At 50.3% G+C, this 19,690-nt stretch overlaps 1 protein-coding gene across 2 annotated transcripts; it reads left to right on the forward strand.

Annotated features, from left to right (window-relative positions):
- Positions 1-1,568: 1,568 nt before the first annotated feature.
- Positions 1,569-18,363, forward strand: mif4gdb (MIF4G domain containing b). 2 transcript variants are annotated; one of them, XM_078401867.1, is made up of 5 exons: positions 1,569-1,681; positions 2,307-2,416; positions 3,339-3,494; positions 10,317-10,409; positions 16,262-18,363. In XM_078401867.1, exons 1-5 carry the CDS (start codon positions 1,600-1,602, stop codon positions 16,487-16,489), a joined length of 669 nt encoding a protein of 222 aa, XP_078257993.1. In that variant the 5' UTR covers positions 1,569-1,599; the 3' UTR covers positions 16,490-18,363. The 2 variants fall into 2 exon arrangements, with proteins under 2 accessions (XP_078257993.1, XP_078257992.1); XM_078401866.1 differs by lacking the exon at positions 10,317-10,409.
- The last annotated feature ends 1,327 nt before the right edge of the window (positions 18,364-19,690 follow it).

The raw sequence follows: 19,690 nt of genomic DNA on the forward strand, positions 1-19,690 counted from the left end.
GGGGTTGGGACAGATGAGGGGGAGGGGGAATCTGTTGGGAGGTGGGACTGGGACAGATGTGGGTTGCTGTGGGAGAGGCTGGGGACAGATGTGGGAGGGGGGCAGGACAGCTGTGTGATGTTGGGGAGTTGGGGACAGATGTGGGGGAGGGGAGGGGGGAATCTGTGGGAGGGGGTCTGGGGGAGATGTGGGGAGGACTGGGGCAGATGTTGAGAGGTGGCAGGACAGCTGTGTGATGTGGGGGAGTTGGGGACAGATGTGGGAGGTGCTGGGACAGATGTAAGATGTGGGAGAGGCTCGGACTGCTGTTGCATGACTTGGGCTGACTGTCCGTGGACGGTCAGTTTGTTACTATAGCCCAGCTGGTGAACTAGTGTCCTTTTTGGCAGAAGCCCAACCCTGTGACAAATGCCGTCTCATACAGGAATTTGAAGCCTCTAAATCGCTCTCCACTGCCACCCTAAAAACCTGCGCATCAGCACCAATGTGAGCTGCAGCCTCTTCCATGGACCTGAGGGGCAGCTTGCCTGGGGTCCTGCCAGCCTAGTCCTAGGGGTCTGTCTAGGGAGGTGAGCATGCCAGGTGGTCTGGACAATGCCAGGAGAGGGAGAGGTCTTCAGTTCGTAGTCACCCCCTCCCCTGACCCCTTCTGAAGATGTTGGCTGTGCGTTGGTGTGCAGAGGCATAGTTCGATACTTGGTCTGTATTGCATAGCACCCCCCCCCCCCCCGGACAGAATCTCTTCTTCAGAAGATGACTGACATTCTCCCCTCTGTCCGGGCTTTCCTTCCTGCTCTTCCCCAGTGAGAGGGTCCCAGCGGTTGGGGTGGAAGCTGTGACATGAGGGGCAGAGTTAGAGGCAGAGACTGGGCAGGCTTGGACTCTATTGCTTGGAGCAAAGGGAGCGATAGCACAGAGGTGTACAACATCATGAGTGGGTGGATAGGATGAATGCTCACAGTCTTCCTCCAGCAAAGGGGAATCAAGAACTGGTAGGTGAGATTTAATCGCACCTGAGGGACAACATTTTCACAAACAAGGTGGTGATATATAGAACGAGTTGCTGGGGGAAATGGTTGAGGCAGATATAATAACAAATAGTTATTCATACTAATTCTAATTGGTGTAATATTAAGACAATAACGATTAATAAAAATTTGATTAGTCAGGGTGTCAGGGTTTGGGGGCGAAAGCAGGAGACTGGGGTTGAGAGGGAAAGATAGTTCGGGCCATATTCGAATGGCAGAGTAGACTTGATGGGCTGAATGGCCTAATTCTGCTTCTAGAACTTATGAACTTACACTACATAATGACAGTTGGAGAGGAAGGGTATGGAGGCATATGGATCAAATGCGGGCAAAAGGGATTTGGAGGAGGGGCCTCCTTTTTAGTATGGATGAGTTGGGCTGAATGGTCTGTTTCCGTGCTGCAGCACTGACTCTATGAAGGGACGTGGGGATCAGTGCCAATCTTGCTTGTTGCAGAGCACGTGGCTTCTCCTGTGCCGTTCCTCTGTGCCCTTGCTGAGCAATGCTCCCATCGGGATGTGTGTTCTTTCTCCACAGACCCTCTCGGTCTCATGACCCCAGACCCACAACCATGGAGAACTCATGCACCGAGGATTACAAGATCCAGTCGTTCGACGCGGACACGCAGTGGCTGTTGAAGATGGCGCTGAAAGGCGAGTGGGTGGGTGGGCGAGGGGGGTGGGTGGAGAAGGGGGGTGGCCGCAACTCTGGAACGTGCTGCTGGGTTCAGCTTTTCCCCTCGTCTCTCCCCAAAACACGCCCTTGGTAGGACCCGATTCACAGCAGAACTGAGTTTAGAAGGATGAGGGGAGATGTCATTGAGACCGACCAGATAATGCAAGGCCAAGATAGAATGGACATGGAAAGGATGTTTCCAGTAATGGGAGAGTCTAGAACCAGAGGACATAGCCTCAGAATAAAAGGACGTACCCTTAGAGTGAAGGAGGGATTTCTTTAGCCAGAGGGTGGTGAATGTGTGGAATTTATTGCCACAAATGGCTGTGAAAGCCAAATCATTGGGTATTTTTTAAGGATGTGGTTGATAGGTTCTTGATTAGGAAGGGCATCAAAGGTTACAGAGAGAAGGCAGGAGAATGGGGTTGAGAGAGAAAAATAGGTTGAATGGTGGGGTAGACTTGATGGGCCAAATGGCCTAATTCTGCTCCTCCCTGTGCCAGGGTTAGTGTGTGCAGGAGTGAGGAGCGGATGGGGGGTGACCGAGGGACAGTCAGCGGTGAAAAGGGACACCAGTTAATAGCTGCTGCGATTGTTTCACAGAACCGGCTTCAGTCGACTTGGAGAAAGTGGCCTCTGTGATCGTCGAGCAGTCCATGAAGGACCTGGTGTTCAGCAAGGAAGCTGGCCGCATCTGCTACACCATTGTCCAGGTACGCCGTGTGTCCCCAGGGCCTTGCTTTTCCGTTGAGCAAGTGGAGAGTCTGGTGTCCGTCGGGGAGAATCCGTCCCCATGATGTGGATGAGTAATCTGTGCTGGGGCGACTGTCCACACACGTCATCCCGTTCACCGTCCTCAGACATATCCCACACCCCCTTGTCCTCTGGGTCGGCTGCCGATCCGAAGACTCGTCTGTCCTCTCAGTAGACCTCACGGCTGCTGTGTTGAAGCATTGTGCAGAGGAGTTTCCTCTACATGACAACATAGAACAGAAACAGGCCCTTCAGTGTACAATGTCTGGGCCAATGCTGCGTTCCATCCGCCACTTTGCCCACTCTCCCAACCTGTCCGAGTCCTTCTGCAGGTTCACTGCTTTCTCGGCACTACCTTCCCCCCCACCTGTCTTCGTATCATCTGCAAACCTGGCAGCAAAGCGTTCGATTCCCTCATCCAAATCATTGATATACAACGTTGAGTAGCGGCCCCAGCACTGACCCCTGTGGAACACCACGAGCCAACTAGATAAAGCCCCCTTTATTCCCATTCTTGTCTTCTGCCATTCAGTTTAACCATCTACCCATGCTAGTATCTTCCCTCTAATATCAGTCCAGAGTCGGTCACCCCTTAGAGGCCTGAAGCCTGGGGTTAAGCCCCCAAACCTGGAGCCAGCATCAGGCTCCTTAACCCAGCCCAGCATCAGGCTCCCTGCCCGTCCCCAAGGGCCCTGCTTTGATTCTGAGCGTTTTGTTGGAACAGAAGGGACTGCAGTTGTTAGTTTTCAAAAGGGGGCAGAAGGTGCTGGAGTAACTCAGCGGGTCAGGCAGCATCTTTGGGGAACATGGGATGGGTGACGTTTCGGGTCGGGGCATTTCTTCAGACCCCTCTCCTCCCGAGTGTTTTGTTCCTGGTTCCAGGCTGAGAACAAGCAGGGGGGAAACAGTAACTTCCGGCGGTACATCCTGAATCGGCTGCAGCAGGAGTTCCTGGTCAAGGAGCAGGTGCGGGATCGCTCGATCAATGCCTGGGTGTGCCTGGTCACCTTCATCTGCAACGTGTTTGATTACCTGAAGGTGAGTGTCCCCGAGCTCTGGCCCAGGCTCAAGGCCGATGGGGCAACTGGTGCAGCAGCTCTGTGCCGACAACACGTCTTCCCCCACAACTCTGCCGCTTGGGTTCCCAGTTACACCCCAGCAACAGTGCGTCTCTCTCCTTCCCTGTGGCGCTCTGGAATGGTTTATCCCTCTGATGTTCCCACACTAACAACTGCATTCTCCGCAGTGACTGATGTTATCGACTGTTGGCGTCCTTTATCCACTGGAATGCTGCCATTACTCAGCCTGACAGGGTCAGTCACAGCAAGAATGGTGCATCCCCATTCATCTCTCATCTCTGGCAAGCTCTACTCAACCCTGCCCTCCATTTCCCCCTCGTTGGGCCCCATGTTGAACGCCAAGCCTGTCGGCCGCCCTGCCTTTCACCAGTTCTCTTGCTTTGCCTTGAAACCCCCCCCCTCTCCCAGTGGTGTAAAACTAATCCAGGCTCATTCACAGAGCAACACCACCCTGGCCTTTTCTAAATATTTCTCACAACAAAGTAAGCATCCAGCTTACACCAAAAGGTGCTGATAACAGGACAGTGTCAAGAGAGAGAGTTAAGAGTGTTTAATTGGCATATATCCCGACAACAGAACAATGAAATTCTTATAAAAGACACAAAATGTTGAAGTAACTCACCGAGTCAGGCAACATCTCTGGAGAACATGGACTGGTGATGTTTTGGGTCAGAACCCAAATTTTTATGTGTTGTGCCTTAAAAGGCCCATCAACACAATAACACACCGATAAAATATAACAAAGAAAAATGCAATAAATTAATTAGCATAATACTAGGGAACCATAATAATGCATAAACAAAAGTATGTGTGGCACAGCGGTAGAGTTGTTGCCTTGCAGTGCCAGAGACCAAGATTCGATCCTGATTACGGGTGCTGCCTGTATGGAGTTTGTACGTTCTCTCCGTGACCGCGTGGGTTTTCCCCGGGTGCTCTGGTGACCTCACACATTCTAAAGACATACAGGTTTGTCGGTTAATTGGTCTTGGTAAAGATTGTAAAATGTCCCTGGTATGTAGGATAGTGTGAGTATGCGGGAATCGCTGGTCGACGCAGACTCGGTGGGCCGAAGGGCCTGCTTCTGCGCTGTATCTCTAAACTAAACTATAACAGAAATACAAAAAGGGCATCCAAAAGAATAAGGGTCTGAAGAAGGGTCTCGACCCAAAACGTCACCCATTCCTTCTCTCCTGAGATGCTGCCTGACCTGCTGAGTTACTCCAGCATTTTGTGAATAAATACCTCCAAAAGGATAATGTGATTTAAAATATTGGAAGATGGTTCAAACTGATACAGAGTTTGTACTTCAATGATCAAGCCCAGCTTTTGACTGTGACTTCAGCTCGTGTTTAATTCCACCTAAACTCTACTACACACAGCTCGCCCTCTGATCACAGAGGAGCTCGTTAAGGGCGATCGATAATCTACTGTTCCCCGCTTGTTGCTCCCATTACTGGAACACCCTCAGGGCAACTGAATGTCACAAACTTCCCCTTATGACAGGACTATCTGTGTCTCGTCTATTTTTTAAAGTCAATTTAATTAGTTCCTGTCATCGCTTTTCGCAGAAGGGTTGTTTTAATGAGGAGGAACTTTGATCTTATCAGTCTGAGCTCCTGCAATGTGTTTCAAGTCAAGTGGAGTTTATTGTCGTATGCACAAGTACCATGGGTGAGTTGCAGGCACAATGAAAACCTTGCTTGCAGCAGTATCACAGTGACACAAAAACATTTTGTATTGATAAGGAACTGCAAATGCTGTTTTATACCAAAGATAGACACAAAATGCTGGAGTCAGTTGTACATAAATTGCACACAAATTCTACAGGACAGTGAAAAGGAAGACTGCAAAAAAAAACCCACAAGACATTAGTGCAAAACACAATCAAAAAACAATTCCATGGTGGTGCAAGAGAATGGTCTGTTACTGAGGTGTGATTAGGGTTGTGCAGGTCGGTTCAAGAATCGGATGGTTGTAGGAAAGTTAGTGTTCCTGAACCTGGTGGTGTGGGACTTCAGGCTTCTGTACCTTCTGCCCGATGGGGGTCGTGGGCAGAGGGCATGGTCCTGGTAATGTGACAGTGATGGATGATGCCTTCTTTTGGTGGAGCATCATGTAGATGTTTTGATGGTGGGGAGGGACGTGCCGGGCGTTGAGTACTCCAGGGTTGGGTTACTGCAGGAATTCTTTGGAGGAAACAAATAAGGAACGTGTCAAAAGGATTTGTGGTGTTTGTGTGTGAACTCCACCCACAGGTTCTGTGGGCTACAGCCAGTTTTCAAAGTTTGTTTTGAAAGTTTGGTTGACTCTCAGTCAATGGCGGCTTCACGTTGGGTAAGATGTATTTTGATGCAAGTTTAACTACACAGTGGTGCCCCTCGGTATCAAAGTCCGAGTTCTGATACTCTGGGTGGGGAGGTGAGGCCGGCACAGTCGCGCAGCTGGTAGTGCTGCTGCCCCCTGGATCCCGCGAAGCAGGTTCAGTCCACACCCCCGGTGCTGTCTGTGTGGAGTTTGCCCAATTTCCTCGCACATTCCAAAAATATATGTGTCGTGTTAATTAGCCACTAAATGGTCCCAATTGCAGGGGAGTGGTAGATTGGTGATATTTATGAGCGAATAAAATTAGATTGGTGTAGGATTGTGTAAATCGGTGGTTGATGGCTCGTCTGGACATTGGGCCAAGGGGCCTGTTTCCATATTGTATCTCTCTATGACTGTGACTCCCCAGAGCACACTCATCAATGGGTGTGGTTGTCACAGTGGCGCAGTAGTAGAGTTGCTGCCTCACAGCGCAGGAGACACCAGGGGTGCTGTCGGTGCGGAGTTTGTACATTCCCCCTGTGACCAGGTGTGTTATCACAGGGCGCTCCGGTTTACTCCCACACTCCAACGAAGTACAGGTTTTGTAGGTAATTAACGTCGGTGAAATTGTAAATTGTCCCTAGTGTGTGGGATAGTTCTAGTGTACGGGGGTCTCTGGTCGGTGTGGACTCGGTGGGCCGAAGAGCTTGTTTGTGCATTGTATCTCTACAGTGTAAAGTGTGGGTATTATGAGCAGGTATGCTTGCATTGCTTGTCTCCTGGAGCTTGGTGGAGGGGTGGAAGGGTGGGGGTGTGTCAACATCATGGACTGCTGCTGTCTGTTTGGAGAAGGTCTATTGGGTCACGTCTTTGAGGGGTGAATGAGTCAGAATATTGCAGAGAAGCCCTTGGAAGTGTTCTGTCTGCCGCCACTCTCTCAATAGACAATAGACAATAAGTGCAGGAGTAGGCCATTCAGCCCTTCGAGCCAGCACCGCCATTCAATGCGATCATGGCTGATCACTCTCAATCAGTACCCCGTTCCTGCCTTCTCCCCATACCCCCTCACTCCGCTATCCTTAAGAGCTCTATCCAGCTCTCTCTTGAAAGCATCCAACGAACTGGCCTCCACTGCCTTCTGAGGCAGAGAATTCCACACCTTCACCACTCTCTGACTGAAAAAGTTCTTCCTCATCTCCGTTCTAAATGGCCTACCCCTTATTCTTAAACTGTGGCCCCTTGTTCTGGACTCCCCCAACATTGGGAACATGTTTCCTGCCTCTAATGTGTCCAATCCCCTAATTATCTTATATGTTTCAATAAGATCCCCCCTCATCCTTCTAAATTCCAGTGTATACAAGCCTAATTGCTCCAGCCTTTCAACATACGACAGTCCCGCCATTCCGGGAATTAACCTGGTGAACCCACGCTGCACGCCCTCAATAGCAAGAATATCCTTCCTCAAATTTGGAGACCAAAACTGCACACAGTACTCCAGGTGCGGTCCCACCAGGGCCCGGTACAACTGTAGAAGGACCTCTTTGCTCCTATACTCAACTCCTCTTGTTATGAAGGCCAACATTCCATTGGCTTTCTTCACTGCCTGCTGTACCTGCATGCTTCCTTTCAGTGACTGATGCACTAGGACACCCAGATCTCGTTGAACATCCCCTCTTCCTAACTTGACACCATTCAGATAATAATCTGCCTTTCTATTCTTACTTCCAAAGTGACTAACCTCACACTTATCTACATTAAATTGCATCTGCCATGTATCCGCCCACTCACACAACCTGTCCAAGTCACCCTGCAGCCTTATTGCATCTTCCTCACAATTCACACTACCCCCCAGCTTAGTATCATCTGCAAATTTGCTAATGTAGTTTGTAGTGCCCTTGGGTTTTAGATGTTTTAGACTTAGATTTTTAGATTTTGAGATACAGCGGCAAACAGGCCCTTCGGCCCACCGAGTCCGCGCCACCCAGCGATCCCCGCACATTAACACTATCCTACACACACATTTACCCAGTCAATTAACCGACATACCTGTACATCTTTGGAGTGTGGGAGGAAACCGAAGATCTCGGAGAAAACCCACGCAGGTCACGGGGAGAACGTACAAACTCTGTACAGACGGCGCCCGTAGTCAGGATCGAACCTGAGTCTCCGGCGCTGCATTCGCTGTAAGGCAGCAACTCTACCGCTGCGCCACCGTGCCGCACGTTTGACCTTGTGGCTTGGTGCAGTGAATCATAAACGACACACACATTGTGTGTGTGTGTGTGTGTGTGTGTGTGTGTGTGTAAGGGGGGGGGGGGGGGGTACGTTTTCTAAGGCAGAGAATAGAGTGTCAATGAAGCAGGAAACTTCCTCCTGGATGTTGAGAGTTTCTGGAGTCCCACAGGAGCCTCACATTTCCGGGGAAACACAACGCGCTCTGAGCTCTTTGCGGTGAGGTTGGGAGGAGTTCTGTTGTGGAGCGAGTGGCACTGGTGGGAATCAAAGTGAGCGTTGGTGCGGTGAGCAGTTCACTGGAGTAAGTGCCACTTGAAAGCACCGTTGCCAACACCTGCCGTCGTTCTGGTGGGGACTGAAAGCTGGCCGAGGGTACAGTCATTGCCCAGCTTGGATTTGTCCTGCCTGTGCTGGATAGTCCCTCTCTTGGCACTCCGCCCCTCTGTTGGGCGGTGGCAGTGCTGGACTGGACCAGTTGATCCAAAGGGCAGCTGCTTCTACGTTGTGGATCAGACCCGTCCGTCCCATCGGTGTCAACACGGGTGCACTGTCGGAGTCCCTGAGCTTCAGTATCTTGAGTGTACTCTGCTGTTTATCGACAGAGGCAGTGAAGCAAATTGGCGGAGCATTGGTTCCTTACTTTAGAGATTAGTTTTAGAGATACAACGTGGAAACAAGCCCTTCGGCCCACTGAGTCTGCACTGACCAGCGATCATCGGACACTAGCACTTATGTCCTACACACAAGGGACAATTTTACCAAAGCCAATTAACCTACAAATCTGTACGTCTTTGGAGTGTGGGCGGAAACCTGTGCACCCAGACGAAGCCCACGCAGGTCACGGGGAGAACACAGACAGCACCCGTAGTCAGGATCGAACCCGGGTCTCTGGCGCTGTAAGGCAGCAACTCTACCGCTGTGCCACTGTACCATTCCTGTCATGATCTTTTGGTTCCCAGTACCCCGATCCCCATTCTGTTTACACCCGGCCTCTGTCCAAGTTCATCATTTAATGATACTCTCATTGACACATAAACTCTGGATCGGGCTTCCGCTAAGAATGGCAAACCCAGTCTTCAATATCAAGATGCGAGCAGTGGCGTTTTCTAACATGCCCAAGCCTGGGCATCAATCACACTCTCCTCATTACAGCCAATTATATCTCCCACATTCCCCTCTCTCGGTATCACACCCACAGTTGCCTCGCCGGCTCAGTGAATTTAGAGTTTTGAGTGTTTGAAGATAAAGCAGGCCCTTTATCCCACTAAGTCCGTGCCGACCAGCAATTCCCATACACTACACACTAGGAACAATTTACAATTTTTATCGAAGCCAAATTGAACTACAAACCTGTACTTTTTGTGAATGTAGAATAAATCCGGAGCGCCTGGGGAAAACCCACGTCGTCACGTGGAGAACATGCAAACTCCAAACAAACAGCACACAAAGTCAGGATCGAACTCGGGTCTCTGGCGCTGTAAGGCAGCAACTCTGCCACTGTGCCAAAATGAAACACCAAAAAATGGTTTGAGACCCTCAGTGACGATGCATTTCCCCTCTCTCGCCCCTCCTCATGTTCACACCGGGACCATAGCTGTGTCATTGTCTCCGTTAGATTTCAATGTGTCTGTTACTACATGTTCTGTGAGTGAGGGCCTCACTCTCTGTGATGCCCCCCCCTGGCAACACAGTGTCATGACAATGGTTTGCCTGACAGTGTCTATTATCTAGTTTATTATTGCCACATGTACCGAGGTACAGTGAAAAGCTTTTGCATGCTATTCACTCGATGCATGAATACAATCAACCCGTCGACAGTGCAGAGATAAAGGGGACAACACTGAGTGCAAGATATTACATTGAATTTATGCTGCGTCAATTTAAGGAATTCACAGTAAAAGACACGGTCATTGTGATTAGACGCCAGTTTCTTTTATGAAACCCATGGCCTTGCTGTATACTGCTTGTCATCTGCAGTGGGGGGAGGAGGGGACTGTCAGCCCGGCATCTCCCCGATCCACGTTACATTCCTGGAGGTCGGCACTGGTTGGATCCCACCTCCCTCGGCCATTGGCCCCCTCCCCCCGGTCAACTCCCCCTCCCTCCAATGGCCAGTGGCACCCCTTCCCCCCCGGCCAGTGGCCTACCCCCCCCCCCCCCCCCCACCGTGTCGGGGGCCAGAGCCGGGCGGACATCCGGAGCTCCCGTGCCTCGGAGGTCTCACTCCTGCTTTATGTTTCAGGTGAATAACATGCCCATGATGGCGCTGGTTAACCCCGTGTATGACTGCCTGGAGCGCCTTGCCCAACCCGACGCTCTGCAGAATGAAGAGGAGGTGAGGAAGGGGACTGCTTCCCATCCACTGCATTCCCTGGGCCCATTCTCCCACCCTCTCTCTGCAGGCATGCTGACTGCTCTGCCCGGGCTTATCCCTCTCATAGAACTGCAGAACGGTTTCATTTGGCCCATCGAGTCTCTACTGTTTTCTATGTCAGAGCCCCCTTGCTCTGTCCTCTCCCCTTAACCTTGTGCATTCCTTCTTCCCAGCTGCTTATCCATCAATCTTATGAACACGACATTGAATCTACCGTCACTATGTTTCCTGGCCATGTATTTCACATCCCAAGCCCTACGCTGTGTTAAACACTTGTCCTTGTGCCTTTTGTTTTTGTTTCCTGTTAATCATCTTCATTCTATGTTCCTGCGGACTCGACCCCTCCACCAGCGGGGACAGTTTTCTCTAATGATAACTTTCATGATTTTAAATCCCTCCATTCGATCCCCTCACAACCTCCTCTGTCCCAGGGGCCCCAGAGCAGGTCCTCTGGAATCCACGCAAGGCATCCGAAAGATCAGTCAAGCAGTCTTTCTACACCTCCTCTGAATCCTTCACAACTTCCCTCAAACGTGGCTGTTGGAACAAGACACAACTGAGGTTTATAAAGATTCATCGTGACCTCCTGGCTCTGCACCTCCTCTCCTTCTGCAGCTTTTTGTAACACTTTCTCAACCTGCACCACAAGCCACGAATCTCTCTGTTCCTCTACCCTGGTTAGAGATGCGTCCTCTGGCTTCCGTTGCCTCCACTTATTCGTCTACCAAAATGTAGCACCTCACACTCTCAGCCTTAAATGTTATTTGCCACCTTTCCACCCACTGTATCTTCTCAAAGTCCTTCTCAAAATCCACGATACCTCCAAAATCTGTCTCAATAGACAATAGACAATAGGTGCAGGAGGAGGCCATTCGGCCCTTCGAGCCAGCACCGCCATTCAATGTGATCATGGCTGATCATTCTCAATCAGTACCCCGTTCCTGCCTTCTCCCCATACCCCCTGATTCCGCTATCCTTAAGAGTTCTATCTAGCTCTCTCTTGAACACATTCAGAGAATTGGCCTCCACTGCCTTCTGAGGCAGAGAATTCCACAGATTCACAACTCTCTGACTGAAAAAGTTTTTCCTCATCTCCATTCTAAATGGCCTATCCCTTATTCTTAAACTGTGGCCCCTTGTTCTGGACTCCCCCAACATTGGGAACATGTTTCCTGCCTCTAACGTGTCCAACCCCTTAATAATCTTATACGTTTCGATAAGATCTCCTTTCATCCTTCTAAATTCCAGTGTATACAAGCCTAGTCGCTCCAGTCTTTCAACATATGACAGTCCCGCCATTCCAGGAATGAACCTAGTAAACCTAAGCTGCACGCCCTCAATAGCAAGAATTGCCGATTTAGACATTGTGTCCTCTCTCCGCATTGTTAATATCCATTCAGCCAAGCAGATCCTGAGGAACTCCAGTGTCCAATCTAAAGAGATCAACCACTGCATCCTTGCTTCCAATTGCTCAGCCATTTGTAACGCAGGCATTACGGCTGTCGTTAACCACCGCCTTTGTAGCGCGGTAGCGCAGCGGTAGAGTTGCTGCTTTACAGCGAATGCAGCGCCGGAGACTCAGGTTCGATCCTGACTACGGGTGCTGCACTGTAAGGAGTTTGTACGTTCTCCCCGTGACCTGCGTGGGTTTTCTCCGAGATCTTCGGTTTCCTCCCACACTCCAAAGACGTACAGGTATGTAGGCTAATTGGCTGGGTAAAAATGTTATTAAAAAAAAAAAAAAAAAAAAAAAATTGTCCCTAGTGGGTGTAGGATAGTGTTAATGTACGGGGATCGCTGGGCGGCACGGACTTGGTGGGCCGAAAAGGCCTGTTTCCGGCTGTATATATATGATATGATATGATATGATATGATGATATGATAATTTACCACGTTAGTGCCCCTCCCTCCTTCGATGGAGTGACACACAGCCCAGGAAAGTCCGCTGTCTACAGTCAGAGCCAAGTAGGCTTCCAGAGGTCCCGTCAACCACCAGGGGTGGACAGACCCTGTAATAGGACACTGTAACACACACAATAATATGTGGTAGAGGGGAGGGCAGGACCGTCTGTACACAGAGAGAGGGTCACGGTTCACGTAATAAAACTGTCTGCAGGCAGTAACGGTCTGATTGCCTGCATCTGCCGCTCACTGACTGTAGACAGAGCCTTGTGCTTCCCTATTGTCCCTCTCGAAGGTGAATGATTAGCTGAGTCCTGTTGCATTCTCTGTTTCACAGTCGATGATGGGCTCCCATTTTCCAGTTGCCGCTGTCTGGCTGCAGACTGTCTCACAACCTGAGCCCTGGACCTCTGCTTCCCTCTCCCCTCCCTCCCACTCCCACTCCCTCCCCTACCACCCTTGCCTTCCACCTCCCTCTCCCCATTCCACTCCCTCCCCCCCCTACCTTACATCACCCTCTTCCACTCCCACTCCCCTTTCTCACTCCCTCCTTCCCCTATTCCCTCCCTCCCTCTCCCACTCCCTTCCTCTCCCACTCCCTTCCTCTCCCACTCCCTCCCACTACCCCCTCCCACCCACATCTACTCCCTCCCTCATCCACTCCCTTCTCCTCCCACTCTCTCCTTACCCCACTCTCTCCTTACCCCCTCCCACTACCCCAGCTACTTACCCCTCCCGCTTCTATGTTCCTCTGCACCCTCTCCCCCTTATTCTCTGCCTTGCTCTCTCTTCCTCCCTCTCTGAAGAGAATGATTACTTAGATCTTGCGACTCTCTGACAAACATCAGAGCCCTGTTTCTCTTTCTGAATGCATGGGGTTGGATTACTGGAGCCCTATGACTCTCGTCCTTTGTCTGCCTGTGGACTGTCAGAAGACACTGGAACCCCACTTAACACTGCTCACAGTGCTCTGGCTTGTTACATTGTCTTCATTCCCTCATCCTGGACACCTATTTCATGCCTGCTGCCACTGGCCCTTGCCCGCCACTCTCATCCCTTCCTGTCCTGGTGTAGAGAGGCAGGGGTTGTCATTGGGTGGGCAAGGGTGGGCAATGAGGCTCCCCAGAGCCACGATGTCCTGTTACTAGATTAGTACAGGTGTCCGAGGTTATGGGGAGAAGGCAGGAGAATCGGGTTAGGAGGGAGAGATAGATCAGCCATAATTGAATGGCGGAGTAGACTTGATGGGCCAAATGGCCTAATTCTATTCCTATTCCTTATGACCTTATGATGTGTGATTCAGGGCTGCTCTCTGACAACAGGGAGAGTGCAATGGTGGTTGGGAACTGGGAGCATCTGCTTCGTGTGCGGACAAGGTGCCCACATCTCTCACCTGGTAACGTGGACAAAGCTGCTCTCTCCACCTCTGTGTGTTTTAACAACTCCCTCCTGCCAAGAGGTTTCTCCACAGTAATGTGTTGAAAGCCCAGTGACCAACATTGAGTGTGATGCCCACATTGAGTGTGGTGCCCATATTGAGTGTGGCGCCCACATTGAGTGTCGCGCCCACATTGAGTGTCGCGCCCATATTGAGTGTGGTGCCCACATTGTGTGCGGTGCCCACATTGATTGTGATGCCCATATTGAGTGACGTCCATATTGAGTGTGGCGCCCACATTGAGTGAGGTGCCCACATTGAGTGTCACGCCCACATTGAGTGTCACGCCCACATCGAGTGTGGGGACGGCTGTGCAGCCAAACAAGTAAAGGTGGAGGCAGCAGCTTCCACCACATCCAGTAGACAACAGTCATAGATTCACACAGCACAGAAATAGGCCCTTCGGCCCAACTCGCTCATACTAATCAAGATTCCCCAACTACGTTAGTCTCATTTGCCTGCATTTTGCCCACATCCCTCTAAACCTTTCCAATCCATGTACCTGCCCAAATTTCTTTTAACTGTTGCAATTGTTCCTGCCTCGACTCCCACCTCTAGCAGCTTGTTCTACATACCCACCACCCTCTGTGTTGAAAATGTTGCCCCACTGGTTCCTATTAAATCTTTCCCCTCTCTCCTTAAACCTATGCCCTTTAGTTCTTGATTCCACTACCCTGGGAGAAAGACTGTATTCATCAACCTATCCCTCCCCCCCCATCCCCCACCCCCACAATCATGAGTTTATAAACCTCTATAAGATCGTCCCTGTTCCCTCATTCCAAGGAATAAAGTCATAGCCTGCCCAACCTCTACCTGTAGCTCAGGCCTTCTATTCCTGGTAATATCCTTGCAAATCTTCTCTCTACTCTTTCTAACTTAAAAACATTTTTTTTTAAAGACCATTTGTATATTGTACATGGATGAGGATAGGAGAGGTCTAGAGAAGGAAATGTGTTAAACGTGGCCAAATGTGGGACTAGGTAAGATGGGCATAGATGAGTTAGGCAAAATGGTCCATTTCCGTGCTGTATAAGTCTGAGCGTAGACGGTGATGAAAGAGACGGTCGGATCTGGGGATGTGCACACACTTTGTGGTCCCCCCCACCTGGTGCTGTGTGGCTGCAAGACTGCCCCTTGCCCACCCGACACCAGGCTCCCCGCACTGACCACTGGCATCCATCACGGTAGCAAGGGCTCACACTAGACCCCCGCCAGAAATCCATCTCCCCTGATATAACGCTGCAGCCACCATCTAAAGTACTGACCCTCCACACCCTGCACACTCGCTCAGGTCCAGTGCAGCACAGCCCTGTGTCTCTCTCTGCCGATGTGCAGCCTGTAATCACCAGAGCTTTGTCTCTGACTCCAGATAATCTAATTACCCCAGCCCGTTACTTTCTCTACCCTCTCTCGCCTGTCTCAGTATCTCGGTCCTGAATGAAGACAGAGACGTTGATTATTTGTTTTGATCAAGGCTCCAGTAATTGAAGTTTTGTCTCCTGATTAATGGACCTCATTTTCTCCTTAAAGATAGACACAAAATGCTCGAGTAACTCAGCGGGTTAGGCAGGATCTCAGGAGAAAAGGAGTAGGCGATGTTTCGGGTCAGAAGCCTTCTTCATACCGTCTGACCCGAAAAGTCCCCTATTTTCTCCAGAGATGCTGCCTGACCTGCTGAGTTACTGCAGTTTTGTGCCCATCTTCGGTATAACCAGCATCTGTACTGCTTTACTACTCATTTTCTCCCTGTCTGTTCTCTCTCTCTCGTTCTCTCTCTCTCTCGTTCTCTCTCTCTTTCTCTCTCTCGTTCTCTCTCTCTCTCTCGTTCTCTCTCTCTTGTTCTCTCTCTCTCTCTCTCTCTCTCTCTCTCTCTCTCTCTCTCTCTCTCTCTCTCTCTCTCTCGTTCTCTCCCCCTCTCTCCCCCTCTCTCCCTCTCCCTCCCTCTCCCCCTGTGTCTGATAACCCTTGGCTTTGTTTCCCTCAGGCCTTATAGACGAAAGTTCAGAGTCCTTTCCACCCCACACAAACTACATTTAAAAGGCATTTGACAGGAAAAGCTAAGAGGGACATGGACCATGTGCGGGCAGGTGGGACTAACGTATATCATAAGTGATAGTAGGCCATTCAGCCCATCATCTACTGTGCCATTCAATCATGGCTGATCTATCTCTCCCTCCTAACCCCATTCTCCTGCCTTCCCCCCATAACCTCTGACATTTACTAATCAAGAATCTATCTATCTCTGCCTTAAATATATCCACTGACTTGGTCTCCACAGCCTTCTGTGGCACATAATTCCGCAGATTCACCGCCCTGAGGTAGAGCACCTTGGTCGGCATGGGTAAGTTGTGCCGAAGGGGCTGTTTCCGTGCTGTATGTCTCTATGACCTGCCCCACCTTCCCTCTGTGTGTGAATGCTTTGCGTCCAGCAGTTGCCTCCCACCCCCCTGAGCCCGGCTGTTTCCCTGTGCAGGTCGACTGCCTGGTGGTACAGTTGCATCGTATTGGGGAGCAGCTGCAGCGGACCAGCACCCAGCGCATGGACGAGCTCTTCTGCCTTGTGCGAGACGGCTTCCTGCTCCAGGCCCCGCTCTCCTCGCTGTCGCGGCTCCTGCTGCTGGAGATCATCGAGTTCCGGGCGGGAAGCTGGAAGATGTCGGACAGTGCCCAGAAATATTACTACAGCGAGGTGGCGGATTGACAGACAGCCAGCCCCGCCTGGGGGCGGGTTGGAGTTTCAGCAGCGAGACACGCTGAGCTGAGCTGAGCTGAGGAGATTCACCAGGCGAGGGAGCTGTCGCTCCAAATTCCCACGCTTGAGCTTTTAACTCTTTTTGATAACACTATTTTTAAAACAAAAAATAACACTTAACTGAGTGGTTCTGGGTGTAGGCTACGTTTTGCTCAGCTGCTGATAGGTAAGCTTCTCCCCGCGGCCTGTTTCTGCCCACTGCCTGTGGCGGACTGATGCGTTACTGCTAATCATCTGTGCAGGGTGCATTGCATCTGTCCGGTCCTTTTGCATTGCATTACATCCTGGTACATTGCATCTGTCCAGTCCTCTTGCATTGCATTACATTCTGGTACATTGCATCTGTCCAGTCCTCTTGCATTGCATTACATTCTGGTACATTGCATCTGTCCAGTCGTCTTGCATTGCATTACATTCTGGGGCATTGCATCTGTCCAGTCCTCTTGCATTGCATTACATCCTGGTACATTGCATCTGTCCAGTCCTCTTGCATTGCATTACATCCTGGTACATTGCATCTGTCCAGTCCTCTTGCATTGCATTACATTCTGGTACATTGCATCTGTCCAGTCGTCTTGCATTGCATTACATTCTGGTACATTGCATCTGTCGGGTCCTCTTGCATTGCATTACATCCTGGAACATTGCATCTGTCCGGAACTCTTGCATTGCATTAGATCCCGGTGCATTGCATCTGCCCCGTCCTGTTGCACGCAGAATCGATCTGAACCTTAGGGCGCTTAGGGCCAAACGGCCTCCTCCTGCACCTATTTTCTAAGTTAACCTGATCGCTGGGTTTGGAGTCGCATATGAAGGCAGACCGGGTTAAGGCATCGGGTTCCCTCCCCAACGATGCGTGAGAGAGGCCAGGTTAAGATGTTACGAATCCGCCGCCGATTTTCCGGCACTCTTGATTCCAGAGCTTTGCTGCATTGTGCGTTTTGCCGGACCAAAAGAGGTCACTCCCTCGGGGCGGAGGGGAGGGGTGGGGGAGGGGCGCGATATCGGCCCGCAAAGTCGGCTATGGGAACGGATCTGACTGCTCCAGCCGGGTCGAAGTTCCTGAACCCCGGCCACAGGCAGCAAATTCAATCGGCCACGGAAGTCCCGATGGGGTTTAGATCAGCCGCCTCATTCGGCCTAGACGCCACATTTCCCAGGGGGAGGAGGGGAGGGGGATTTCATCATTTTGTCTGGATTAAAGGAGGTGCCAGACCACCAGTTGCCAGGAGACCGGTGGTGGACCTGTACACAGAAGCAGCGTAACCAGCGCTGTCAGAAGGCCCCAAGTGCCTGGGTTTCTCTGTTACTGCTCCTATCTCCTCTCCTGCTAAGGGCCTTCATTGCCTCCTGCACCATAGATATAGCCCGTACAACTTTCACCTGCCCTCTTCCGCTCGACAGGGACTGGTTACAGGAACCTGGAGCCCAGAAATTGCTTTATGACCAGGACCTGAAGACAGGAGTTGTGGCTCTGTCAGTCCGAATAATTGACAGCACCCACCCGACCCTGCTGATGTTTCAATGATTCAATTATACTTTATTGGCACATGCTCCATCTCAAAGCACGAACCGCTTTGGTTTGCATAGAACCCGGGTAAAATCATACAGCAGGTCTCACCTGGGGCAGTACACAAGAGTCGCCACGTTTCTGGCCCCGACAAAGTTACAAGAAGCCCATTGAACTAAAGCTTAGCCTTAGTGACACATGACCAGTTTTATGAAGCTTTCTTTAAATAAAGGAGATAGTTTCACCTGACGCTAGGCTGCACAACTTATTCTCCTCCTTCAAGCCATCTGAGGCTAGTGGGTTAGCAGATGATGAGCGCTTGACAGCACCGGGCCTCTACTCGCTGGTGTTCAGAAGGTTGAGGGGGGACCTCATTGAAACTTGCCGAATAATGAAAGGCATAGATATAGTGGATTTGGAAAGGTTGCTTCCACTGGTGGGAGAGTCTAGGACCAGAGGTCATAGCCTCAGAATTGAAGGGTGCTCTTTTATTTACAATATATATTCATGATTTAGATGAAGGAATTAAATGTAACATCTCCAAGTTTGCAGGGGCAGTGTGAGCTGCAAGGAGGATGCTATGAGGCTGCAGGGTGACTTGGATAGGTTGGGTGTGGGCAGATGCAGTATAATGTGGATAAATATGAGGTTATCCACTTTGGTGGCAAGAACAAGAAGGCAGATTATTATCTGAATGGTGTCAGATTAGAAAAAGGGGAGGTGCAACGAGACCTGGGTGTCCTTGTACATCAGTCACTGAAGGTAAACTTGCAGGTATAGCGGGCAGTGAAGAAAGTAAATGGCATGTTGGCCTTCATAGCAAGAGGATTTGAGTATAGGAGCAAGGAGGTCCTACTGCAGTTGTACAGGGCCCTGGTGAGACCACACCTGGAGTATTGTGTGCAGTTTCGGTCTCCTAATTTGAGGAAGAACATTCTTGCCATTGAGGGAGTGCAGCGTAGGTTCACCAGGTTAATTCCTGGTTTGGCGGGACTGACATATGATGAAAGAATGGATTGACTCGGCATATATTCACTGGAATTTAGAAGGATGAGAGGGGGTCATATGGAAACATAAAATTCTTAAGGGATTGCTCAGGCTAGACGCAGGACTGAAGAAGGGTCTTGACCGAAACATCACCCATTCCTTTCTAGAGATGCTGCCTGTCTTGCTGAGTTACTCCAGCTTTTTGTGTCTAAGATGCAGGAAAAATGTTCCCGATTTTGGGGGAGTCCAGAACCAGGGGTCAAAGTTTAAGAATAAGGGGTAGGAAATATAGGACTGAGATGAGGATTTTTATTTTCACCCAGAGAGTTGTGAATCTGTGGAATTCTCTGCCACAGAAGGCAGTGGAGTCCAAATCACTGGATGTTTTCAAGAGAGTTAGATATCGCTCTTGGGGCTAACAGAATTAAGGCATATGGGGAGAAAGCAGGAATAGGGTACTAATTTTGGATGATCAGCCATGATTATATTGAATGGCGGTGCTGGCTCGAAGGGCCAAATGGCCTACTAGTTTAGAAAGGAGGTGAGGAGGAACTTTAGTCAGAGGGTAGTTAATCTGTGGAACATGGCCACAGAGGGCTGAGGAGGCCAAGTCAGTGAATATTTTTAAGGCAGAGATAGACAAATTCTTGTTT

The sequence above is a fragment of the Rhinoraja longicauda genome, chromosome 6 (genome assembly GCF_053455715.1).
Source record: "Rhinoraja longicauda isolate Sanriku21f chromosome 6, sRhiLon1.1, whole genome shotgun sequence".
NCBI lineage: Eukaryota > Metazoa > Chordata > Chondrichthyes > Rajiformes > Arhynchobatidae > Rhinoraja > Rhinoraja longicauda.

What these genes read in the sequence shown, in the direction of transcription:
- mif4gdb (XM_078401867.1), top strand. Translation starts at nt 1,600, where the DNA reads ATGGAGAACTCATGCACCGAGGATTACAAGATCCAGTCGTTCGACGCG. An exon ending in GTTGAAGATGGCGCTGAAAG is followed by an intron (nt 1,682 to 2,306) that starts GCGAGTGGGTGG and finishes ATTGTTTCACAG; the next exon opens with AACCGGCTTCAGTCGACTTG. An exon ending in CTCTGCAGAATGAAGAGGAG is followed by an intron (nt 10,410 to 16,261) that starts GTGAGGAAGGGG and finishes TTCCCTGTGCAG; the next exon opens with GTCGACTGCCTGGTGGTACA.